Source organism: Lepidochelys olivacea (genome assembly GCF_965140295.1).
Source record: "Lepidochelys olivacea isolate rLepOli2 genome assembly, chromosome: 5".
NCBI lineage: Eukaryota > Metazoa > Chordata > Testudines > Cheloniidae > Lepidochelys > Lepidochelys olivacea.
In genome coordinates this window covers 44,557,005-44,584,365 of record NC_140415.1, presented here as the reverse complement: position 1 = coordinate 44,584,365, position 27,361 = coordinate 44,557,005, and the positions used below count along the sequence as shown (strand labels likewise).

Here is a 27,361-nt window from a genome sequence, read left to right as displayed (position 1 = left end):
TAGCAAGATTTCTGTTTAATAAACATCAAGTACAGTATTTCAGATTTACATTATTTCCACATATACAGCAAATGTTCTAGTCCATCTTATTTCCTTTATAAAAAGCACCCTGATCCAGTCTTAACACATTACGCTTTTTTAAAAAATTCAAATATATACTATATTTGTTTCTGTACATTTATGTGCAAGTTCTCCTGACAAAATAATACAAATATTGAATACTACAGCTTATATTCCAGTGGCGAATGTATCTTCACATCACATGATGTAAGTGCCATCTTTGTAGTATTTCATGGATTCCATTTGTTGTGTCATAGAAATGACTTCATGGAATCCTGTACTGAGGCCAGACATATGTTGAAAATAGGCTTCTTTCTCCACCTGGACAGTTAAATTGTTCACTCCAACATCTTTCAGAACTGCTGTTACCTGAGCATAACAGAAATTCAATATTAAATCTCTGTAATTTGTGATTATACTCAGACACTAGAACGGTAGTTACAAACACGAGCAAAAGGTCACTTCAATTTCTAGATACAACATTTATTATGGCCCTGAGAAGAGCCAGTCAGAAAATTAAAATGACTTAATTTTTAGCTAGAATTTCTGGGGAGAAAAAGTCAAGCACTCAAAAGTTAGGAATCGCACAAGCAACCTTAATGCTTAATTGAGGGGGCTGGATTATGATATATCCTAATATGACTCCATATTTATTCCCTCAGGAATTCTGCATCATTCAGTGCAAGAATGGACATTATGTTTTATCCTCACAGTTCAATGTGTGTCCTCAAGCCTTATTTATTGCACCCTATTCAAATCCTGCTCTGAATAAAGAATTATTAATTTCCTCACAGGTTTTATTATGGTACCCATCGCTATGGTATCCGAGTGTTTCACAAACAAACAAACTATCTTTATAACACCCCTATTTTACAGATGGGGATCTCAGGCACAGAGATTAAGGTAAAAAGTATCCAATAATTTTGGGTGCCCAATTTAAGATGCCTAGGATCGGATTTTTTTTCAGGGTACTTAGCATTGTATAGGACTTTATATGCACCCATTGACTTCCATTGCACCGTGAGTGCTCAGGACTTCTGCAAATCAGACCCCAGGGTCTCAATGCAAGTGGCACCCAGAAAATGAGGAACACACAATTAATAGTGACTATGAAAGTTTGGTTTAAATCAGTGGTTTTCAACCTTTTTTCATTTGTGGACCCCTAACAAAATTTCAAATGGCGGTTTGGACCCCTTTGGAAATCTAAGCCATAGCATGTGGACCTCAAGCCCCAGCCTCAAACCCCAGCTCCTGTTCACTTTCAGTCTTGCTCCCATGTCCTTCCCACACACCATTTTTTTCCTGGCTCCCAGTTTCCTTGCACGGTTTATCCAGTCAAAAGCCCCACACCCAAGATCACTCCCAGTCCTCCTCCCGGCCCTCTAATCTACTTCCATTATCCACACTTGTCCCTCCTGAATTAGGCTGCTCCCTCTTCCATGCTGCCTGGGTGCCAGAAAAGGAAGCATCAAGAACACCCCTGCTCTCAATTCCTAAGCCTAGTGCAACAGCAACTCCTGGCAGCTACGGGCACGAGTTGCAGGGAAAGTACAGGGAAGGGGATGGAGCATGCTCAGGACAGACAGAATCTTTGGAGAATTTACTTGCCAAATTAAGAAGTCTCTACTTAGCATGTATGAACTAGATTTTATTTCCCAAAGGCTTATGAACTGGGTATTTTTTCATAGCAACAATAAGCAGCATATCCCTGATAAAAGACCACCTCTCTACCAAATCTAAAGCCCTTGCTTTAAACCTGGAAGTGCTAAAACTTCAATAAAACAGATGTAAGATGTTTTGTTTTTAAAACAAGGGCAAACCACGGTAAATCATTTTTGCTGAAACTTAATTTTTATTGAAGTTGGAGGAAAACATCTAGCCTGGAAAGTTTCAGCCCTAATCGTTAAAGTTTGGTAAAGTGACTAAAAACAGGGTCTTTATAATGAGAAGTGTCTGACAACCTCAACTATAGGCAGAGCTGGTAGCAATGCCTAGAACATAAAGAGGGCCTGAAAAGGTTCTCTCATTTTTTAAAAAACATTATTAATTCAGGTCTCATCTAACTTGGAACAGTTTACAATGAGAAGAGAACCAGTGAAACTATTTACAAGAGTAAAAAACTGAGTTGTTGAAGTAAGGGATTTTTATTCAGACTGTTTAAAACCTTTGTTAGTACTTATTTAACTGGACTGATTAATGAACATTTTGGAGAGAATGTCGTAAAAAACACATCACTCTTGCCTCTTCATTTAAGGTGAGAGTTCCTAAAATACATCTCTGATCCCCAGGAAGTCCTCCAGCAAAACAAAGGAAAAATAGGCTTAACGCTTCTGATATTTTTAAGATTAAAAACAAGCAGAAACCCCCCCCCCTTTTTTTTTTGAGGAATTCATTTAGGCTTTTGTTATACCATGAAAAAAAATACAAAACTAGTCCCCCCCCCCCCCAAATCCTTTTGCAGGTCACCTTTAAAGCAAGACAAAAGAAACTGGCTGATCTGTTTTCAAATGTCAAAAGCCTCCAAACTTTTTATAGGATAACAGCAGGAGGAGGAGCAGAGCAATACTGACAAGGCCTGTCCTGGAACATCAGCTACTAGCTAGAGAAATCATTAAAACAGCAGCTTCAAACTTAAGCCTATGATTGAAATATTCAGGGTTAATCTACAGGGGGTAAAATATGAAGAGCCAAAAGATTTCTGAAAGTGTTATACAGTTACCTGCTGTATAATTCTCTGTTCCATGACATCTGACATCACCTGTACATGTATAGTACCTGCCACAACACTAGCAGAGTGACACCAAAAATGAGGATCTCTGTAGGATATTAAACCATCTATTTTCTGGATCTGTAAAAAATTGCATTAACAGTAAGAATTACTTTTGCACTATTCTACTTTATGCCTTCCTGCATACTTAAATAGCTACCAATGGCAATTATTTCATGCAGTAGATACTATTATACAGCAAAATAAACTGCCATCATTTAATATTATATATAGAAATTTTGTTATATAGAGAAATCTGTGGAATTGGGATAGTTTCCATCATTGCCAAAAATAGAAGGCAAAATGAAAAATTAGAGGGTAGGGGCTAAAAAGGAGGGACAAAGACACTGGAGTCCCCAACTGGTGGCCAGACTATAGTAGCATCAAAGGAGAGACTGGCTTTGGGCACCCAAGCATTTCTAAGGACCGATCCCCATGATAACCAAGATAAACAGGTACTTCAATATTCTAGTTGGACTTAATATGTAACCTTATTAAGTTATTTATTGTAATATTTCTTTATGAAGTTTCATACTGGTTATTTTTTTTTCTCCCCACTCCTAGCATTTTGATTATTTTCTGGTTTTGTTTCTTGTTTTTATTTATCCCACCTCAAGGTCACTCACACTTCAATTCCCTCTTCTGCATCTCCCTTTCACTAAATCATGTAAGTCCACAATCCTCACCTTCCTCCCTCTTCTTCCTCTCCATGGATCTCCCTCACCCAATTTAATTCCATCCTCTCATTCCCTGGTGGCTAGAATCTATTATCCCCGTTCCCTGGTGATAGGCAGTGTTGAATACCCTTGTTGCTGGAGTCCCCCTTCTACTCTTGTTGCTGGAGTCCTGAAAGTTCCCACACCAGTTTCCCGATTTACAAAGCTCTCCATGTACTTCAGGACTATGCCCATGGGGGTTCTGAGCAGGGCACTCAGAAGAGTCAACACTGGGAGCAACAGTTAGTGGATAAGAGTTAATAATGGGAGTAGAGTGCTGCCACAGACTACAGGCCTTGACTGATTTAGTAGGAGTAGAAAGCAGTCTAGACTGAAGGGGAAGAAAAAAAAATCAGCAATAGAGACTGCAAATGGGAAGAAGAGAACTAGCTTCAGTTTTGCAGCCCCATTTGCTACAAGCCAACCTGTCCCACAGTAGACTGGAAAACTGTCAAAACTGCAACTGCATGCCCAGGAAAGAATACTGCAGTCAAATGAAATCTGGTCATGCTAGGGTTAAAAAAGACCTCTCCAGCTTTTATGAAAGTTATTGGGTTTAATAATTAAAACTAAGTATTAAATAGTTTTCCCTCATTCTGCTGGATAGATTTACAGAGTTACCAAGTTAGTCTAGGGTTATGAACTGCCCATAAAAGCAAAAGCAACATATGGCTGCCACTGTTATTTAAACAGTTGATTCCACAAAATTCATGGATTTTTAAAATTGCAAATGATAAACTAATAAAACCAAAAAAGACTCAAGTATCTCTATAAAACTGATGAACTTAGACAAGAAATTTGGGACGCCCAAGAGTCTTAGACAAAGATAATGGCACAATGAGGAATGACTGCATGTAAAAGTTAATAAATGCAGTTCTCAAACTCACTATAAATCTAGACTGTATATAAACAAACAAAATACAAGTTTAAGTTCCGACCTTTTCTAGCGCAATGTGCAGATCTTTCTCACATTCTGGTGGTAGCCTCAGCAAAAGTACTTGACAGGCATCTTTTATCAGTGGGATAACACTGAGAAAAATTAATGTAGCAATAAAGAGAGAGCACAGGGGATCAGCTATCAGCCATCCAAACTGTTGGATAAATATCGTAGATATGATCACACCAACACTACCCAGGGTGTCTGCCAACACATGTAAAAACACACCTGAAACAAAATAAGACTTTGAATGATTGAGTACCTGCATTTAGTTGCCATCAGCACATGGACTATATAGCATGAGTATTAAAATAAAATTTCTCAGTACAGGGATCAAAATTCTCTCTTGGATCCCTGGTCTTGGACCTATGGTAGAAAACTTTACTGATATGCTAAATAGTTTCTAATGCTGGCAAGTATTAAGTTAGAATAAAAACACAAAATGATAATGTTCTAATTCTGCTGTGATTTACATCTCTCAAACTGCTGCTGCTGCTAGGATTAAAGTTTTATATCATTTGAACTCTAGTACTCTGTTTGCATTTAGAAGGTACAAAACAATCTTTAACACTAATAGTTCGTGAGATTAATCCTGGTACTTCATCTCCCACTAAAGAATATGCAAGTAGTGAGAAGCTGAGCAGACTTTACAAAAAATAAAAAAATTCAGATGGGTAGAATAGTCATCTCAGCTATTTGGTTGCATTCAGCGCCTCAATTAAAATAATATAGCATTGTGATAGTTAAATGCTTGAAACAATACATCTTACGCACTAAAACTTCTTATAGTAGACAATGTGACAAATATTTGGTAGATGTGCTATATATTGTATTTTTTCCATACTATCAGGAAGATTCCAGCAAGTAACCACACTTATAATATACTTGCTGATAGTATATGATACACATACATATACACATATTATATATAGATATAAAATAATGCTGCCAGCTTTGTGTTTTAGGTTAGTCTGGTCTTTAACAGAACTGACGAGAAGTATTATTTTATATTATGAATCAGTGACAAACACGGTTTACAAAAATAAAGTTTTGTAGAAATTGTGTTGCATGCTGGCTCGTAAAGGCAAACTATGAAAACTATGTCAGCCTCAATGTCCCATTGGTCTACTTTGCTCACAACCATCTCTATGACTTTGTTCAGACTACTACCAGTGTTACCAACAAAGAGAATGACTTCCTAGTCCTGGTCCACCCAGTTACTACTCTCTTCCCTCAAATCCTCTCAAAATTCGCTTCTTCCTCACGGATCATAAGTAGCAAGTTAATTATTTTTAAAAATCCAACACTTTAGCTGAACCAGAAGTTCAAGCCTATAGATGCTACCCCAGTGTGACAATCCATACTATTATGGTAACCACTTTTCATACAATTATGATAACACTTGTACAAAGTATGCCTTGTGAGGTGCAATTTGAAAATTTATAATCTGCTGAACAGCATTGTCCTGTTGGTGTGTATAGCAACAGTGTGTATGAAGTTATAAGATTCTATTGTATGATTGTGACTAATATGCTATACTTCTGGGTAATGTCCACAAATCAGTTTTTCAGAGTAAAAGGCACTCTGGCTCCAGCCAGGTGTGAAGAGCAATCATCGGCTTAAGCAGCTGTTCTTCAGCAACAGGAATTGTAAAGAAGAAATTTACAATTCACCTGAGGGACAGCTGGCAGAGCATGTATGCAATAGAACTTCTGACCCCAGGACCCAGGAAGGACTTTTCCAGTAAAAAGGGTCAGGATATAAGAAGGGGGCAAAAAGGCCTCTGACCACCTCTCCTCCCCCATCTCTACTCACTGCAGCAAGAGTGTTTGAAAGACAAAAAATCATCATTGAACTGGGGGGAGAGTGGTCCTAACTGGAAGGCTTTCCAGTTAGCATGGACTGCTGAAAGTTTTGGGTGAGAAACCCTTCTGCTTTCAAATCTTATTTAGCTTGATAAAGTTTAGGATTTAGCTTGGTAAGGTTTCCGTGTTTATCTTTTATTTCTCTTGTAACCAATACTGACTTTTATGCCTTTACCACTTATAATCACTTAATCTCTCTTTAGTTAATAAACTTGTTTAATTCTTTTTGTCTAAACCAGTGTGTTTTAACAGAAGTGCTTGAGGATTGCTACTCAAGTTAACAAAGGCTGGTGCATAATCATTCCCTTTGATAGAATGATGGACTTTTAATGAGCTTACACAGTTTGGGGAGAAGGGGAGGGAGTCCAAAGCAGTGCAAGACACATTTCTGGAGTCCAGTGCTGAGATTGGGGGATTTGCGGGTGTCACCCCTATATATAGTTCATGTGTGGCTGGGAGAGCATTCATATTTTCAGCTGGTTTGATTTTGCATGCTGAAGGCTGCATGTGCAGGGCAGAAGTGGCTGTTCTGATGGCAAATCAGAGTAAAAGGCACCCCAGGCTGGAGAGTTAAGGGGACACAGTGGCTCCCCAGTCCAGACTGTACCCCAGGGGATGTCACACCATAAGTGACAAGTTAATTATTTTTAAAAAACCTAACACTTTAACTGAACCAGAAGTTCAGGCCTACAGATGCTACCCCAGTACAAATAATTAAATAGGTGAATGTGTCTAAAGAGAGTAACTGTTTAAGTGTATTGCTGTTAACCTTGGTTCTTCTACTCCCCATCCCTTTCCTAGTTATTTTAAATCAACCAGCTGTCATATACTATCTAAAATTAGATGCAGGAACTCTGGAGTTCTATTTGGTCTTTAAGATATGTAGTACACTTTGGGTACTGTAAAAATATTATGGATCAAATAATAATGAAAAGAAATCAACATTGAAGAGCCTCTAGGACCCATACCATCACAAATCTGAGAACATTAAGTGTGAGGTAAGAAGCTAGTGGAATATCTCAAATTATGTTTATTCTTTAAAACATTTTAGCTAGAAAAAGCTTTTCCAAAAAGCTCTATCTGTGCTATGTAAAAAGACTGCCAGAAAACAAGTTTTAGAGAGATTAAGAAAAGTGGACAAGGGATACTTTGATGTAAAAGGTTTCTTGAAGGCTAGGTTACTTTTAAAATTAAACAATTTGTACTTACCTCTCATGTTGGCATTCATGCCTCCTCCTGAAAACCCATGAGAGTGTCCATGACTGTGATTGTGTCCGTGGTCACTGTGGGAATGGCCATGACTGTGTCCATGTCCATGACCATGGTGTGAATGGTTGTGATCATGTGAGTGACAGCCTCCACGAGAAGCCCCATGAGAGTGGGCATGGCTAAAGGCACAGATACCAACAAGGTTTACTATCAGCCCTCCAACTGAGACTGGCTATGAGAGGGAGAAAAGAGAAAAAACAAAACAAAAAAAAACAACCTTTAAATCCAATTTGATTTCTTCCTAAACACTCAGATTAACAGAAAAAATATACTGTTCTAGCAAACAAGTTAACAGCATCTAACATACTTCCGTAGCACATCCAATTTGCTGCATTTAACAATGACAATAGCAGGAGGATTCCCTTGCCGCTGAATGCTCACAAGTGAAACTTCTCTTCATAGGAAGGATTTCTCTTTTCCTCTTAAAAATCTAGTATCAGCAGGTACAGACATAAACAACTTTGCTTTAAGTGAGACTGAGTTTGTCTACTTCTCCCACAAGAAACAAAGCTCTGAGGATAGAGCGAAAGTTCTCTCTTAACTCCCCAGAATCACTTATTGAGTAGAACATACAGGAACAGTTAAAAAGGACCTGCACGCTTCATCTTAAATTGTAAATGTTTTGGGGTAGGGACCATGTCGCCTTCTGGGTTTGAGCAGTACATTGTGGGTGCTACCACAATACAAATAACTCTCCACCACTCTTGCATGAAGAGACTGGAAAACTAACAGAAAAATGCTAGCTAGGAAGGAGACAGAAAGAACCCTCACCTACTAGCAGAGGGTACAGGAATAGGAAGCTTTCCTTTGGAGAATGTGGCCACAGAACTCATCCTGAAAGCTGTATGAGAGATAGGCCTTAACTCCAGATGATTGTCTCTTTTAAATTACACTATTAAAATTTAGTATTTAAGTGTCTATATAAGCACTAAGAAAAGGAGTACTTGTGGCACCTTAGAGACTAACAAATTTGAGCATAAGCTTTCATAAGCTACAGCTCACTTCATCGGATGCATTCAGTAGCTCACGAAAGCTTATGCTCAAATACATTGGTTAGTCTCTAAGGTGCCACAAGTACTCCTTTGCGAATACAGACTAACACGGCTGCTACTCTGAAACCTGTCATTATATAAGCACTGAAGTTCAATGCCTTCAATGGGAGGAAAGAGGTAACTTCACACTTGTTCAAAAAACAAAATAAAAGTAAAATTTATTTTTGTTCAGGAAGTGAAGGCTTAAACTGAGGGGAAAAAAAAGCAAAAATTGTGAAAAGACTGGATCTACAGTTTTGATTCCATGATCCAGCTGTACCCATACATACATCAATGACGGTTTTAAGACTACTTGCAGTAATCAGAACCAGTGTTCCCTCGATTTTTTTATGTCCATATGCAGAATGAATTTTGTTATATGCCCCAATATGGGGCAGAAGGTTGGGGGGGAGGGGCGGAGAGACTCTGGCTAGGGGTGCAGGCTCTGGGGTGGGGCTGGGGATGAGGGGTTTGGGAGGGGGCTCAGGGCTGGAGCAGAGGGTTGGCGGGGAGGGCTCTGGCTGGTGGTGCAGGCTTGGGGGTGGGGCCAGGAATGAGGAGCTTGGGGGTGCAGGCTTCCACACTGCTACAGTGGGGAGAGAGAGGACTCCCCCCCAGCCCTCTCTCGCCGCAGCAGCTCGGGGGAGGGATGCCTCTCCCTGTCGCAGCAGGTCCATGCTGGGGACAGTGGGGAGGGGTGCCTCTCCCCGCTGTAGCCCTGAGTCCCTGTGTGGGGCTTAATAGGCAGCTGTGTGGCCACGCAGCTTAAAGGGAACTTAGATCAGCACCTGTTTGAACAGTAAGCTAATATGAAATCTGATCTATGGCTCCTTCACATCTTTGCTGAAGCCTTGAGATTTGTTCCATCCAATTTGAGCCTTGCTTTTCTTATAGGAAAGGCACAAGGTCGAAAGATTGAAGTAATCAGTGCTACTCTTTCTGCCCAAAAGATTGTTACTGAACATACTGCACTTTTCTCTCCAGGAACTGAACTAATACTTCTTTAATCACCCCAGATCTTACTGGACTGGGGATCAAGAGGCTGGAATCTGAAATTGCGAGTTAATTCAATTTCAGTGAAGGGTAGTTAAAGTTACTGACACTAAAGGTTTTACTGACTAAAGATTCTAACACACAAATCAGAGAAACAGCCAATTACACTAACGCAATTATATGGTTTGATGTTTTTGCAAGTGACTATGAAATTACTATTTCTCCAGAGTTCAAAACCCTTATCTTGTTTTAAAAAAAATCTGGTATCCAGTAGTATAATATACTGTATGCAGTAGTAAAATAGAGCAAGGATAAGATACGTTATTATAGCAATACAATTACACATGACAGTTACCAAGTATGATATATTTAGATGCTTCTATTGACCAACTCCAATGACCTGCTTTGACTGATTTAAAATGCATGTTAACTACTTACGGCTCCATCATGGTTTTAACTAGAGGCACACCTACCATACTGTATCTTAGCTGACTTTAGAGGTAACTCCTCACTTAAAATCGTCCCAGTTAAAGTTCTTTCATTGTTATGTTGCTGATCAGTTAGAGAACATGCTCGTGTAAAGTTGCGCAATGCTCCCTTATAACATTGTTTGGCAGCCGCCTGCTTTGTCCACTGCCTGCAGAAAGAGCAGCCCATTGGAGCTAGCTGGTGGGGGCTTGGAACCACTGTGGACTGGCATGTTCCCCCCCCCCCCACACACACATCAGCTCCCTGCTCCCCTAAGTTCCCTGTGAGGCAGCCGCCCAGCAGGATATCAATTGCCAGGCAGTTCAGCTGTCCCTCCCCTTACTGCTCTGTGCTGCTCCTGCCCACTGCCTTATAGCTGCTCCCAGGAGCCTCCTGCTTGCTGTGCAGAAGGGGGTGGGAGGAAGAAGGGTGCTAATGTCAGGGTGCCCCCCTGCCCCCTACTCCTAAACCTTACCTCCACAGAGCGTGGGGGGTGACATGACAGGGCTCAGAATGGAGGGAGCTTGCTGGCAGCAGCTGCTGTCTCAACTTGCTGATCTACTTAAAAATGCAATGTACTTAGAGTGGGGTCAGCATACTTAAAAGGGCAATGCGTATCTCTCTCTCACACACACACACCGTGTGTCTCTCTCTCTCTCTGCCATGCTGTCTCCCCTTCTTCCATTCCTCCATATATAAAAAAAATAGCCTTTTGTCTGGCGAAAAAAATTTCCCTGAAATCTAACCCCTATTTACATTAATTCTTATGGGGAAATTGGATTTGCTTAAAGTAGCCTTTTTCAGGAACATAACATTAATCAAGGAGTTACTGTACTCAATAGTTTATTTTGTAGATAAATGGAACTTCCTTCCATGTAATAGGAGGATCAAATAACTAAAGCCAATGACACTATCCCCCTTTCCAACCCACAAATGCCATTCATTATAAAACTAAGATGGTAATATAAGGAATTACTTCTGTAATTTACCTATTTTTGAATAGGTTGAGATATTTTTAAACAGGAGAAGATAACATATTTAGAAGCAGGCAATATAACAAAGTTTTTATCTTTAGACATATTGACTTTTAATTCTGTTAGTCACTATATAATAGAAAGCAAAGAAACATTTTGAAGTCACACTGAAAGCAAATGCTTGACATTATATAATTTGAGTCCTCACTACACAGATAAGTGGATCTTAATTTTAAATTAAGGAATAAATATTCAACAGGAGTAACAAACTGTTTTTAACAGAAGAAAATGACAAAACTTACAGTTAACATATTTGTGTCTATGTCTGGAGGATCTACTAGTCTGGCCACAGACTCCATGAATACAAAGAAAGCTATTACCATTAGAAAAAGGCCATTAATAAATCCAGAGAGAATTTCTACACGGCCATACCTGAAAGTGAACAAGTGTAATGTACATTTTAGAAAGATTGAGCAATAGCTAGATTTAGCATATTTGAAAATATTTTTTGGCTTATTCATGCATTTAATACAGTATTTTCTTTTCAAGTCAGTTTGATTTTTCACTATGTTAGAACAAAGTACCATAACAAATATGTTACACAATTATTTTCAGCTCTGTCCTGTGGTAGCATCACAATGTGGTAGGTGCTTTCTCAACACAGCACAATCTCTACCCCAAAAAGCTTACAATCAAAGACAAAATAAAGATATGGTAGGTAGACAAAAGGGATAAAAGATAGCCATGAGATAATTGGCCTTGTCCTCAAAATACAAAGTGTTAGTGATACAATTAAAAAAAGTTAACTATACTACACACATTACGGCTGATAGTTGTCAAGCTGGCTAGCAGAATTGTGTGGCTAAATTCCCTAATTTCATTGGGAGTTACATGGCTAAATACCCCATTAAATTCTGAATATCTCAACGTGTACACACACAATTCCAAATCCCTTCCTGCAATCATGCTGATATAACGGCTTGTATTTTTCACATGTAATATCTCATTTTCTTTTTGAAAAAGTGACTGATCTAGACTAGCACAGTGGGTTTATAACACTGGCAGACATTTTTGAGGGGCAGGGAGAAAGAGGAGGTATAATAAAGTGTTGAAATATTAAGTGCCATGAAAACATTTCATATTAGGAACATACCCCTAGTCCCCTGTGTTTAACAGGAAAAAATGAGGACCTATAACTAACTAGCAGAATCTCTTCAAAATAATTATGTAAAAGTCAGTGTACATACCCATATGAAAATATGCGGGTTGCTTTCCATCTTGTCATTAGAGCTGCTAAAAGTCCCATAACTAAAGCAGAACAATCAAAAAGCATATGAAATCCGTCTGAGATTAGACCAAGGCTATTGGTCCACACTCCATAGAAGAGTTCCACAAAAGTGAAAGCCTAAAACGAAAGAAAAATTTTGATTTTTTTCTTGTAACACGTTATGAAATTGTGCTTTTATTTTGCATATGCAGTTGGCATGAAGCTCTGCCATAAGAGCACTACTAATTTTAGAAGGTTTAAATATTTCTGCACCAGTTTTACTCTAGTCTACAAAACAATGGATTGTAATATTAAGTTTTGTATTAAAAGTCAATGTAAATGCAGACATTTTAAAATTCCCCCTCTCTTCTGCACAAACAAATGTAATTTCTATAAAGCGAGAGCATCTTATGGGAAACTAGAATTCTTTATTTACAAACACATCAATATAAACAGCAATGAGCAGGGAGTTTCATACACACTGCCATGCCAATGTAACACAACTCTGATCTGATCTCTTGGGCTGAAAGGACAATAATATCGGCAAACCAATCTAGTCTACAGAGTGCCTATCAAAGCAGTCAACATGGGAAACAGTTCTCATTAATTATGATGGTAATTATGTGGACATCTGGAAGCCAGACAGTTTACCGATTCATTTGGTGGGTGCTTTTTTAAGATCACGACTTGTCCATCCTGGAGGATTATGAATATCTGAAAATTGGACAGCTGCTGTTCATAAATTACTTGTATCAAAGCTAGAGCACTCCTTAAGTGGTTAGCGAATACCTCAGACACCTGGTATGACCAACCAGCATATATTGGCTACATTAAACTCCTGCAGAAGAAAGTACTCCTCTTAAAAAGTCTGAACACAAGCCCTCTTACTCAGTAACAAGTGTCCCGAACACTGATTTTGAATTCCTCCCAAGCAAGCATTATTTGTAACAAATCAAAAGGCTGCCTACCCAAAGACTGTCACCTAATGGATGGTTTGTTATCCACTGAGCAGGCTTCAAAAAACCATTGCATTAAGATGTAGTTTAACAGAAGTGTTTTTCAGTCACTACAAATTTTATTTATGGAGGTTGCTTTATAGAAATTATGTCAATTTTCTTTGCTAACTAATGGCTTTATGTAGTTTAGGAATTAGTCTTGAGGAGAGCAAGATGGTACTTACCTCATATATCTCCTTCTGCATGACCCATTGTTATCTTTAAATCTGTGTCTCTATAAAACCAAGCTATCTTCCTAATCCTTCTCCAGTTCCTTCTTTCTCCATTAACTTCCCCATCCTCTACATTCATACCTTTGAAGTCATCTTTGGATATATCTACACTGCAATTAAAAACCTGCAGCTGTCCCATGACAGCAGACACAGGCTTGCAGGGCCTTTAGTTGCTGGGTTGTTTTATTGCAGTGTCCAGTTCCAGGCTTCTCCTGCCTGAGCTTTGGAACCCTCCCTCCTCGCAGGATCCAAGAGCCCATGCTGCAGCCCATGCCCAGAAGTCTACACTGCAATTAAACAGCCCCTCAGCCAGAGTCTGATGAGCCTGAGTCAGCCGTGGCTGTCTAACTGCAGTATCAACATACCCTTTGACAATTTACTCCCCTCACATCCAAACTTTCACAATCCTGGAAAATTACTAGAATCGTATTTGCGAACATTTTTGTGCATTCTTTGATCTCACACCTCAATTATTATAATCTTAGTCCATGCAGCTTCCCCATTTCCCATCTCTATTCCCGTCTATTCCAAAATGACACTCTAAACTGATCTCCCTCTACTGCTGTTGTCATCCCCCTTTGAATGCCTTCAACTAACTTCCCACTTTCTATCTTATCTGCAGGCACTCAAGCTCATTGCTCATATTTCTAGGTCTTATGTGATCTCCCCTGTTTCCTCACTACATTTTTGATTTTGTTCCTACTGCCAATTACTCATTTTGTTTCTCAGTCATCTTTCATCTCCATTATCACACCATCATCCTGTCCCACACATCTGGAATTTTTTCCCAATTCTTGTCCACCAATCACCCTCTCCACTTCTTCAAGTCGATTTCAGAAATCCTTCATACCTTAATCTCTGTCTTTCAACACTCGTTCCTGAATTACTATGGAGTGTCTTATGTGTATTGGATTGTAAGGTCTTCAGGGCAGGAAACAGGAGCCAGTCTTTGTAAATGCATTCAATGCTTTGTCAGGGTATATTTATATTGCAGTAGGGCCCAGAAGAGTCAATGATGAGTGAAGCCACTTTTGCTAGTTGCTATACAAATACATACAAGGTGGCATGACTATTCATATTAACCTGACAAGTACAACTGTAAGTCAAACTATCCTGTCTTTCACAGAAGATCCAGCAAATATGTATCCTATCTCGGTTAAATTAACTATGCCAAAACTAATTAAGTTTTGGAAAAACTTCCCGTCAGAGTGGCTAAGCACTGGAATAAATTGCCTAGGAAGGTGGAGGAATCTCCATCATTGGGGATTTTTAAGAGCAGGTTGGACAAACACCTGTCAGGGATGGTCTAGATAATACTTAGTCCTCCCTTGAGTGCAGGAGACTGGACTGGATGACCTCTCGAGGTGCCTTCAGGTTCTATGATTCTATGTTAAAGCTCATATTAAAAGTTGCCAGTAAATTTTAAAAAGAGTGACCCTTTTTCTACAATGATTTGTCATTAGAGTTAAAAAAGTGCACTTACCAGATTTAGGCACAAGAAGTAGAAAATCTGTCTAGAGTCATACTCCTCAAGGATTTGTTTCAGTGACTCTTTAATAAACCGGGGTAACGACTGAGAACTATGCTGCAAAGCATCACCCATAAAATTATATAGAGGAATGCCTTCAGGAGAATAGCCAACAAGAGTGCCTTTCTGTCCTTTCCTGGAGGGGGAGGACAGAATATTGGCAGCTGCAAAGAGAGGTAGATGTTTTTGTTGTTGTTTCTAACCTTTATGGTGGATTGATAATGCAAGTGTTTTATCAGTGATTAAAACTTCCACAAGCATATCAAGGTGGTGAAAGTCACCAGCTTCATTTTCAAGACTAACACTATATTTTATTGTTATACTAGATTGGATCATCATTTCCACAAGCAGACAGATTTACTGTATCCTTTTTTGTAGACAATGAATTATGAATGTAGCTATAGGTTTACAATACTGTGCTGTTCCCCCTCACCCATGGAACCCACCGAAGCAACTGTGGTGGAATTCTACAGAGAAATAGTTTTGGTGATCTTCCAGTAATATATAATTATTTTTAACTGGTTTATCATTTAAAGGGGAAAAAAAGGAATACGTACATAAAATGAAGAAAATGGCACTCACTACCACTCCTCCAGAGAGAACATGCTCTGTGATTTCATGGTGTGCTGGCTTGTTCATAGCTCGAAGTTGATCCGTTATCGGATGTGTCCAGAAGCTGCCAAAGAGCAGCGCACTAATCAAAATGAGCAGCGATCCATAACGGGCACACTTTGATGCTTCCATCTTGACAGAACATATGGACTCCACATAAAAATCCAAGATCACGACGAAAAAGATAACAGTTATGAAAGGCATGATGAGAGAGGACCAGGATTCTACTTTACTCTGTGATAAAAATGAACAAATTCTGAGTAATATTGATCACAAGTTGGTAGATGTGTCACCTATATATAGTACCAGTTTATGTATCTAGTATTTAGTCTATTGCATGTTTGCTATACATTAGACACTTTAAATAAACAGGTATTCACAGATTCATAGATTTTAAGGCCATCGTGATTATCTAGTCTGACCTCCTATATAACACAGATCACAGAACTAATTACTGCTTCAAGCCCAATAGCTGTGGTTGAACTAGAACAAATCCTCTAGAAAAAACATCTAGTTAGGAAATTAATGAAGTTGATTTGCTATAAAAATGTTTTCTATTGATTTAATTATCCCTACATAGAAAGATAGTGGTGTAAAAGCCTCAAATTTAGAACATGTATTCCCCAAGAGAAACAGTATCTTCATCATCACTGTCTCTGTAAGGTTAGTAGAGAAACCAAACTACTGCACACAGTTCAACATATCCTCTTCTTAGGAGTCTTTAGAGAGCAACACCCCCCCTCCCCCCCCAACAAATCACACAGACGAATGTATCAAACACTGTGCATATAGAAACCAATCTATTTTTCCAAGTAAAAATCTCAAGAAAAGTAGTTTCAATAATGTAAAATAAAATTCTTGTAAAGGAAAGGTATATGTTGCAGTTTACAAATGCAGTTGTTAGAATATCAGTCACTTTTGCTGATGAACACTTGCTATGCTGTTACCTCAGTTGTCAGAGATAGGACGATGACCCATGGGCACAACAGAAGGACGGAAACAAGATGAGACAAAGCTTGAAGACGCTTGGCTCCACCTACATCTACAGAGAGCTTTCGGGAAGCCATATGAAAACCAACCTTGCAACACAATGCCAGTACCAGCAACAGCACTCCACCCTGGAACACAGATAGATCCTATTAGCAGTACTTAAGAGTCAACTACCTCACTCCAATATAAGTAGTATTTACATGACAGAATATTCTTTTCCTTATTTCCTTTTTACTGATTAACGTAAGACACAGACAAGGTATTCCCCCTTTTCCCCAAAGATAAGCTTTATTTGCTAACAGTAACGTTCTATGACTTAGTTTGCAACTCCCAGTATTTCTAACTGGAACTCCATCTTCAATTTCTCTCTGGCCATTCTCCCTTCTTCCACCCACAAAGTAGCACATTGGAAATGTTTGGAAATAAAATGGAATCATCTTATATCACCCACACTCTTTGTATTTATTTATCTTCATTCAAGCCCTGTGTCATTTCTCCCCAACCTTTTCTTTAGAAATTGTTCCCTAATCTTTACAAAATATATTTATGTATACAAAATTAGCTTCTCGTATTTCTTGGATCTAATCTACCCTGTGCTGGGCTAACAAATTTCACTTAACTCATCTGTCTGATTTATTTTTAAATAAGACCATGTTTTCTAGCGGTGTCATAAATTCAGTATTTTCTTTTTGGCTTCTCATTTGCAGGGCAGCAGTTCCAGCAACAAGACTAACTAGCTGGACAGTTCCAATCAAATACAGCAATAAGCCTCATACAGCATGATTGTAATACTTTACTCAATAAAAAGCCCCACTAATTAAAATAGGACTACAGAGAAAACTGGGGTACCACCCAACTCAAGCAAGGATATCAGAATCTGGCTCTTAGGCTCCAAGTAGCATGGGAAAGAGATAGATACACAAGACAATGACTGATAACACTATGGAACAGAGGACTTGTCTATTAAGGATCATGCATATCTAAGTCACAATTGAAATAAAACTTCAAGTAAAAAAGGAACAAATTTAATAGATACGTTCAGATTATGTATTAAAGCAAAATGCTGTTAAGTAAATAGTTGATAGGACATTTTGAATTAATGCAGTTCTCTTCACAGAATTTTTATGAATACATCATTCAATAATTCAGCATCTAGATTACAGAAGAAAGCAATTTACCTTGTGATCAGCAACTCCTAGGAAAGCAATGATTGTATGAAGAACATGGGTAAGAGCACTGTCATGATGTCCCTCAGCTAAACAAATTAAGTTAAGGAAGATTCTCCAAATGAACCCTCTTCCAGCTGCCTAATCACATCTCAACAGACTTAATAGGACCTCATTCTCATAAGGATCACAAGTGATTTACTGAGGTTATTTAAAAAAAAATGAAAACACAGCTACAGGCATACCAGAGGAACAGAAACTGTAAATACCATAGATCAGTAGAGGAAACAATATACATTTAAAGAAAGTAATATCTGAATCAATTTAAGCTTTGAAGTATTGATAATTCTAAAGTTTTAAACTACAGAAGTCCGTAAGTCTGTTGCTTCCGTAGGGAAAATATTAAAAATGGTGTTACCCGATGACAGAACTTGAAATATTTCACATAAGCTAGTCTTAATACTAATGTTAAATCTGGCGATTATTTGGACTAAGGAGGATGAACTGGATACCAGAAATAAACTTAGATGAATTTTCACTGGAAGCATTACAGTATTTCTTTATCAATGAAATGTCTTAAGTATGAAACAGTCTTTAATAACTTTTGAAGAGTTTTCGAACAAAAATTTAAACTTGAGAAAATTTATGAAATTGACAAATAAAAAGAGGTGCAATCAAGATAAAATATTTTAAAAAAATATTCCTTTTGAATAGGCAAAATTTATGTTTTAACTTAGAAGCACGTGAAACTGGTCTAACAGAAAACGAAGGAAGACAATTGGTAAGCTTGGGTGTGGATGAGAGACCGTGCAGAATAAATATGAAAATAAAGAATTAGAGTTATCTTAAGTTTGGTAAAGAAAGACCATTACCAGCAAGTAGAAGGAAGTGCGTGAAAATAATGAGTTATAAGGCTAGAAGGAATGGAGCAGGGGATGTTGAGATAAGGAAAAGTTTCTTAAAAGAAGGTTGTAAATAAGACAAAAAGAATTTGTCTTAAAAGGAGCCAACATGGACCCTCCCAACCCACATCCCAGTGGTATCTTAAAAGCAAAGCCTATGTGAACCTAGGTGTAATGTAAAAGCTGTTGGTCAGCAGGAAGGAGGGGAAGAAATAAGGAGGAAAGAGGTTATAACTCTTATCTGGATGAAAATTGAAAATCAGTGCGAACTGTCTCAGATTAGTTGTTAGCTAAAGTGGTAATTGGCTATTAGATCATTTGTTTGTTGAAGGGTATAAAGAGTTATGAATCTGAGGGTTCTTTGTCTAACTGTGCTGGAGCACATCAGGATGAGACAGTTTCCCTTAGGTCTGGCCTAATTTGTAAGTACTGTATACTGATCACATGCTTATGAATACTGTATTGGGTGTAGTAACTGCTTATTTTTAGACTGTTAGGCATGTTTAGAGCAATTGCATAAAATACTATTCAGCCTTTGGACTTAAAGGAATTTATGGTCAAATTAGTGTCTAGTTGTCTCCACATTAATATTAATACTTTACAATATAGTTAATAATTCCAACAGACCAGCTACATGAAGTTCAATGCAGATAAGACTGAAGTGATGAAGATTTGGGGCAAGTCAACTAGAAGGAATGGTGGCAGTGATATTTATCCACTGTGTTACTATTTTCCAGGAATCTTGTCTGTTACCTTTATCACCCAACAATGAATGCAATCTGCTCCAAACTGGGTTATATTTGAAGACTCTGAGGAAAGCTTAGTTAGTGAAGGACATCCCACCAAGAGGTGTTTCACACAGGAAGCATATATCAACTTCCAACTGTAATTCAGAGCGCTGATCTTAACCTATCAAGCTCTTTACAGTTGGTTTCTTGAGCATTTTATAGGCCATCACTCTTCAAATTTTATCTTGGGAGTTGAGATCACCCGAGACATTCAAGCAAACTCATTTTCTTCTCCCACGTCTGAAAGGGCCCAAGATAGTTGATCTTCTGAGCATGCTGCAAGACCCAAGTAGATACTCAGGTCAAAATTTTTAACAGAGGATGTCTAAAATTAGGCATTCCTACATATAGACACCAAAGCAGTGTGATTTTCTGATGGTATGTTTACACTGCACAGTTAGCCTGGGCTGTTACCTTGGTTTTAACTTCCGTATTATCCACATAGAAAAACCTTTGACTCAGATTTGGAGGTGCTTTAAGCATGGTCTATCTTACCTAGCTGAGTGTGTAGGTTAGAACCCAGGCTCCTCTTTAACTTGGGCTGAAACCTGCCAACTTGGCAGCGAGGAAGCATGCTAAATCACTCGAGTACCAATAGACCTCTAATGCCCTTCCCACAATTCCTCCCAAAGGACAGACAAGCTCTCCTGCATCTAACAGAATGACTGAAAAAGAATCTTTGAGCACCTCAGCACAAGAAATCATGGGATGTACCGCAGACACACATGCGATTGCAGAAACAGTATGGATACAGCTTTGCAGTGGGGAGATTCACACCAGGCTAGGCTAACCCAGGAGCCAATCCACGCAGGTTAACTGCACCGTATAGACATACTATGAGGTGCTGAGCATCCACAACTTCACGGACATAGGCCTCAAACTTTCTCTGAGAGGGAAAACTGAACCGAGAGGCTTCTATAGTTGAATGGGCCTTGCAATTAAATTGGGATTTTTCTGTCATTATGTCATTTAGATTGTAATTATTTATAGCAAATTTATAGCTGATGCTGTTATCTCTAAAGTAACTAATGACTGTGCATTTGACTGGATTAGTTGCTCAGAATGACTATTTCCTTTTCTTTTCAGTCAGAAGTACAATGCTCTGGAGAGGAAAATGCAGTTGAAACAAGGCTAACTTACACTTTTACTCCAAACACATCGTAAGAAAGGATACGATGTTCTGCAATTTTAGCCATGAGATCATCATTATCAAAAAGCAATAAGCAGATCACAGCAATGATGAAAAATGCAGCACCTCTTGTCTGGAAAGACAACAAAAGGGAATCAATATAAAATGGTTTATTTGGATGACAAACATTAAAAGTTGCAAAAAAAATGCAAAGGGTGTGTGCGTGTAAGTGTAAACACGAGAAAAACAAAGTCAAAACAAAATCCTTAAAGCAAAAATTACATTTAGTGAAACAGATAGAGAGATCTTGGTTATATATATAAAAAAACAGCCCACCTATATTCAGCTTTTATGAGACTCGTTAGGTGATTTTGGGCAAGTCACTGCAGTTCTGGGCCTCATTCCTCCCCCCCCCCCCCAAAATCTGTAAAATAGGGATAATCATATTTGCTTCATTTGTAAAGCACATTGAGATCTATAGATGAAACGTATTATAAGAATTATTTGTCTTGATAATATGGCTATGGTCACTGTATGTGACCTTGGGAACATTAGGTAATCTCTCTGTACTTCAGTTGAAACATCCATAAGATGGGGATAATATTTCCTTGTCTCTCTGCTCACAGAGCTATGAAGCTTAATTTACTAGTATTGTAAATCACTTTGAAGTCCTTGGTTGGAAAGTGCTATAGAAGTGCAAAATACTATATTTTAAGTTTCTTCTGCATACAAATGATAAACTTGCATCTCTTCATCATCATGAATCTCAAACACCTTTTCATGTTGTTACTCCTTGTATATGCACCCGTTGCATATTTATTTCATTAAAAAGGAAGTACAGATTGTAGTTTCTCCTACATTTAAAATTAAAATATACATAATTTACCTACCCCTTTTATGAATTTGAGTCTGAAACAATTAGATTTACCTCTACTGTATTCCTGAATACCTGTTACATTTAGAACTTTATAATGTATAACTTTATTTTCTGCAAAAAATATTTAAATACCTTTGTTGGTCCTCCTCCTGAACTCGTGAACAATACACTAAGCAGTGACACAACAACTATATCACTGTGCTCAAACAGCAACAATGTCCTACAAAACAAAAGACACCCCAATTTTTATCAGGTCCATTTCAATATTATGCACTAGCTTGATATACCTGGTTTCAACTAAAATTAAATGGAAGAGAGGTCAAGGATTTATTCTATGGCTTCAACAGGAACGTTGTACAATTCAAAAGGATGGTAGGGAACCTGAAGTCTCAACAGCTGGATCCCTGAACTATAGACTCTACCATGACGACAAATCACATAAAAACACCTATTTTCTAGCTCAAACAATAGATCATGTACAGTAATTGAGTAGCAGAAACTACCTAAACACTTTTTAAACAGTAACATGCTTTATTAGAGCACCAAGAATCAAACTGCTCAAGATGGAATTAATATTCATATTACAATAATGTCTGATAAATCTTAAGTTCCCTGTTCTCTGGCTGGGAAAAGGACCTTTTCTTTTCCTGTTAACTTCTGATTACTGAGGAGTTGATTTCCACTACTCTCCCTTCTCATACAATCTCCTCAATGCTGACAACGTATAGTTCTCACTTTTGGATCCTCATCCCCCATTCATAACTCCAGTGACTTCATCTACTGCTGGTAGCTTTCCCAAGCAGCAGAAGTCTGAAAGTGACAGTTTGTCAGTTTTACAGATGTCCATAGTTTTCTTAATAGCAGCAGTAAAAGTGACTACAAGACATCATTTTTACCGCTTCTGCTTGGGAAGACTTCTAGCATTCACAAAGGCACTGGAACTTTCAGCTGACCTGAGAACAGGGCAGTAAATTGATTCACATTTGGACATCTTAAGAGCTAAAAACCAATTTTTAAGGCAAACAAAGCTTAACCTTTGCAAAATTTGATAGCTTTAAGCCCTATCTCCATACACTATTCAGAGAGAGGCTTTCCCGAAGCTCTTCACCTCTGAAAGTCCCACTTTGTCATCTTTTTTCTGATCCTTTCTGAATCAGTCAAGATTGCCACTTAATGAACTAAAGGGACCACAACTGAATAATGCAAGGAACTTTTTCTATACACAGACCTAGGAGTATTACCATCACCACATTACGCTCAGCCCCTGCACGCTAAAAGAGTGAACTAGGATGTCCTGCAGCAAACCAGGAACTGAATAATGGCTGCTCATCTGAGGATTTATTTTTATAAACAAACAGAAGTACATTTCTCTCAAACACATTTCATTTAAAAAGAAATTAAGTGTACAGAATTGATATTTCAAATAACTATAAAACAAATTAAGCTAGCATACTTTATTTGTATAAACTTTCAGGCATGTACATTACCTGAGAGGTCCACAAAGAGTGAGGCCAAAAAACCACAAAAGTGAAATGATACAGCCAACAACAGCATGTTTAACTATTTTGATCCACTATAAAAGAAAAACATTTTATTAACATTTTCTGCCTGCTTTCCAAACAAACATCTTGCATTCAATTCACATACCAACCACTACATTAAAGGAACATTAAAATGTATGGTGTTGAGCATCTTCAGAAATTAAAACAGTCTGACTTGTCTTGACTACTTCACAATGCCCCATTATGTTTACTTTTCGAAAGACATTTTATGGCTGAAATTCTTTACTTTTATCATTTTCTATCACAGCAGCAAGTTCTTTCGATGTAGTTTTAGTACCCTTTTAAAAAAAATCCATGGGTTACAGTAGTTAGGCTGAAGTCAAATTTACTTAGTGGTCAAAAAAATGCCGACATTCAGTGTATTACACAATAAAATACATCTGACAAACCTGTACAGTGCTAGATAAAGTTGTTCAACGTTACAAAACTAAGGCCTTGACCCTACAAATATTTACATATATACTTAGTTTTATCCCAAGGAATAGTTCTATTGAAGTCAACTGGGACTACTTACGTGCTTCCAATTAAGCATGCACCTAAGATTTGAATGATTAAGATTTTAAAAGTCTTAATCAGGAGATGCAGCTCATTTTTATTAAAATAAAACTACTTAGGATGTATTTTAGTGAGACAAGGTGGGTGAGAAGGTTGGTCCAATAAAAGATATTACCTCACCCACCAGTTCTCTCTAATATCCTGGGACCAACAGGGCTACAACAACACTGCAAACAATAGATGTATTTTCTAGTTTTAAACCAGACAAACAACTAGATAAAGTTGGATGCGATTTTTATTTTTTAAATAATCCACTCAAGTTATTCATACGCCAAAAATCCAATATTTGAGTTAAGACCAAATTAAAACCTTTAGCAGACAGAAAGATAGATTTTTCCTGATGTATGACAAAGCCAAAAAATTTGGTCCCCCTCTCACTTTCTTTTAAATTCTGTCATGAGCTTTCTCAAACCAAATTTACCTTTAGGACATTTCCTGATACAATGGTTCAGATCCTCTATACTAAATACATTCCAAATTACTATGTAGTGGCACAATCAATTATTTTATTTATTTCATATAAAGATGAATGTGGGGAGAGGGAAGGGGTGACGACAAAAGTTCTTCCTCTCCATATTTCAAGCTCCATTCCGACAACTGCTTGGATTCCTCTGCATTGTGGGATCAGCACAAAGGGGCTGAAAAGCTGATGGCCCAGACCCTCCCGCACCATACAATCCTCTGGGCCACCCTCCTCCTCCTGGTCCCTGGTACAGGAGGCATTCCGCAGGGTGCAGCTCAGGACTGATCTTTTCATATTTACAGCTATTTGCATGTTAGTTGGTAAAGCACAGGGTGCTCATGCAGGGTGTAATTTTCCATGGGACTAGCGCTCCTAAGTCACTTAGGTCATTTTGAAAATCCCAGCCACGTTTTCCAGATGAAACCAGAAACATCCCTTTCACTTTCAGTAAGCAACTAAATATTTTATTAGAGTCATTATTCATATTGTCCCAGAGTATCTAAAAGTGAATGTTAAGTATAAGTCAACTCACCTGGCGCTTGGTCACAGTTTTTCCAGAAGAAAATGGCTTTTGAAACAAAACCATAAAAAATGCAGACCTGTTAGGGGAAATATTCTCCATCAGCGTACTAGTTCAAGTGCACTTTCAGACAAAGGTCAAATATAGCTATTTTATTATTCAGACTAGTTCTAGGAAATTGTTTCAACCCTTGTACAAGTAATTATTCTACAGCTCCACTTGTGTTTTAAATGAATGCTACCTAGTTTTTGCCAGAGGGAAAAAACAATAGTGACTCAATCTGGTTCTGTTCCCTGTAGCCAGGGGTGAAAGTAAGGCGGTACGGGCCGGTATGGCGTACCAGTAAAAAGTAGCCACCAGTACCGGCCTGTACCACTGACTTTAAAGCACTGCTGCGGCAGCGCTTTAACGTCGCTGCCCCTTTTGCCCCCCCGCCTACCAATTGGGGGTGGGGGCAAAAGTAGCAGCTGCCCTGAGGCCACGATTTAAAAGGGCCCGGGACTCCGGCAGCAGTGGCTGGAGCCCCAGGCAGTGCGGGTCAGGCAGCGCAGACAGGCTGGCTGGGGAAATTGACCCCAGCCCCACCCCTTCCCAGGGGCCCAGAGCCGGCCCTGTATTGGTAAGAGCTCAGTTTTACTTTCACCCCTGCCCATAGCCCATTTCAGCTATTCAAGTAGCCATAAGGTTCAGTAAACTTTTTGTAGCAGATGAATTTTAGTCCTGCCTACTTTGCCACCCACACAAGTCTGGCAGAGGACAGCCAAATGGTTGTTAATTCAGACTTAGTATGGATCAAAATAAGTGAATGTGTAGAAAAGAAGAGAGTTTTGAAGGGGAGCATGATTATATACTACTACTGTTACATTTTCATTTCTAAGGTGTCCCTATCTTGCATAAAAACTAAATAAAACCACTCACCCACACACCTCTACTAGAACTGGCCTGAAACATTATACCCAATATCCTACCTTCCCAACAATCATAAAAAATAAACTAAAAGAAAAAAAGATTATGTTGATCAGGAATAGTCAAGTGAAAAACCCAAAAGTGGAAATAAAATGGGAATAAAGCTAACTGATTATTAGTCAATATTGTCAAGTTAGAGTACAGCTTTCACAACTCATTATGAGCCAAGCTTAGATTAGTGTTGGTCCAGCTACCAGCAAAGATATTAATGATGACAACAGATGCAGGAAGTAAGATTCTAGAGTGGAGGGCAGCTTAGCTTCCTTCCAAAGAAAAGGATAGCACAAGGAGAGACCACACTGATTTTACTTGTAATTTTTACTTAAATGAAAAATTCTAGATACAGATTTATTCTCTTTACTCAGTATTTGTCATTACATCATCTGTTTAAAAGTAACAACTACGAGCACTTTAATGAATGAATTAAAAAAATCCCCTTCTTCCCTATAGTTTCTCAAACTACAGTAAGTATGCTTAAAATATTAGGATTTAGAGAGTATTGATTCCAATGAGGTATTCTTCATCTTAAGTACAGGGACTATTACTAGAACTGGCAATGATCATTTTAAATACATCTACCATTATATTTCTATTATCAATTAAATGGTTAGCTTTGTAGCATCATACAGCTGTCCATCACAACACAAATCCTTTCATCACCCACGACAAGAGTATGCTTAGATTACCCTTTATCTAAGAAGAAAGTCAAAAGCACGACAGCTACGCTCTAGACATCTCTACATCAGTACCTATAGATTCCACACTGAAAATGAAAACCTAAAAAGGGGTGAAGGAAAAGCAGGCCCAGTAGCTGGATAGGACAACACAGCATCTCAGCTTTTTTTCCTACACAACTATCTGTCAGGAGCTGTTATGCGGTGTCTAAATGTACATTCCACCAGAAACAAGGAAGGTTTTGCCCCTTTAACAACCTGTCATGCAGCACACAAAAGGCACAAACTCCCTTGACTTCTTGTGAAAAACTTTTTCTTTCAGAATGAATCTTTTCCAAACCCAATGGGAAGAAACCCAGGCATTCATTGCCAAAAAAACGATTCTCAAAAGGAAGACGCTGCAGCAGTGTTATAAAAGGCTGACACAGCAGCACACTTACCCCAGCTGTACTATAAAGATAAACTGGACAAGGTGGACCACTTTCAGCAGATCATAGGATTCAAAAAGCCCCAGAGCCTTTAGAAACTTGGTGAAACACAGCAGCACAATGTATCTAGTCAGCCTGCAAAAGAACAAATGATCACAGGCGTGTCCTAAGCGCGGGGGGGCAACACGGACCGAGACCCACTCGGGGACGCAGGCTGGCTCAGAGGCCCCCAGCCCGCCCTGGCACTGGGTGAAATACAGCCTGACCGGGCAGCGCAGAGGCTCCCCTGCTGGCCGTTCCCAGTCCCCCCACCCCCGACCCTTCCCCGCGCTGGGAGCGGCAGTTACCGGGCGCTGGGCACATCCACGGGCCCCAGCCCCCCGCCTCCGGCCAGGGCCTCGCCGCTGTAGGTCGGCTCCATGCCGGGTCTCAGGAGCCGCGGAGGCCGCCTCCCCCGCCGCGGGGCCTCCTCATCCTCCGCGTGCTGCGAGCTTGGGCCGGGCGCGCTGACACGCCGAGCTCCGGAGGGAGGCAAGGCCCGTAGGCCGCGGCCGGCAGCGGGACTTGCGGAAGCTGAGCCGGGCCAGCCACGTCCTCAGCGGCCGGAACCCCTCACTACAGCGCGG

At 39.0% G+C, this 27,361-nt stretch overlaps 1 protein-coding gene across 1 annotated transcript; it reads right to left on the bottom strand.

Annotated features, from left to right (window-relative positions):
• Positions 1 to 27,361, bottom strand: SLC30A5 (solute carrier family 30 member 5). The gene is made up of 16 exons (XM_084629230.1): positions 27,083 to 27,361; positions 26,748 to 26,870; positions 24,680 to 24,746; positions 23,055 to 23,140; positions 21,700 to 21,787; positions 20,736 to 20,823; positions 17,884 to 17,960; positions 16,663 to 16,833; positions 15,661 to 15,949; positions 15,059 to 15,267; positions 12,328 to 12,485; positions 11,383 to 11,512; positions 7,555 to 7,786; positions 4,482 to 4,708; positions 2,780 to 2,908; positions 1 to 429 (listed from the first exon to the last, which is right to left on the bottom strand). The coding sequence occupies exons 1-16, from the start codon at positions 27,154 to 27,156 to the stop codon at positions 259 to 261; spliced, it is 2,319 nt and encodes a 772-aa protein (XP_084485356.1). The 5' UTR covers positions 27,157 to 27,361; the 3' UTR covers positions 1 to 258.

Excerpts from the sequence above, each read along its gene's own strand:
- SLC30A5 (XM_084629230.1), bottom strand. The coding sequence starts at position 27,156 with ATGGAGCCGACCTACAGCGGCGAGGCCCTGGCCGGAGGCGGGGGGCTG. Across the intron at positions 23,141-24,679 it reads AAACTGTGACCAAGCGCCAG|TGGATCAAAATAGTTAAACA; the intron begins GTGAGTTGACTT and ends TTTCTTTTATAG. Across the intron at positions 2,909-4,481 it reads TGCACATTGCGCTAGAAAAG|ATCCAGAAAATAGATGGTTT; the intron begins GTCGGAACTTAA and ends AATTTTTTACAG.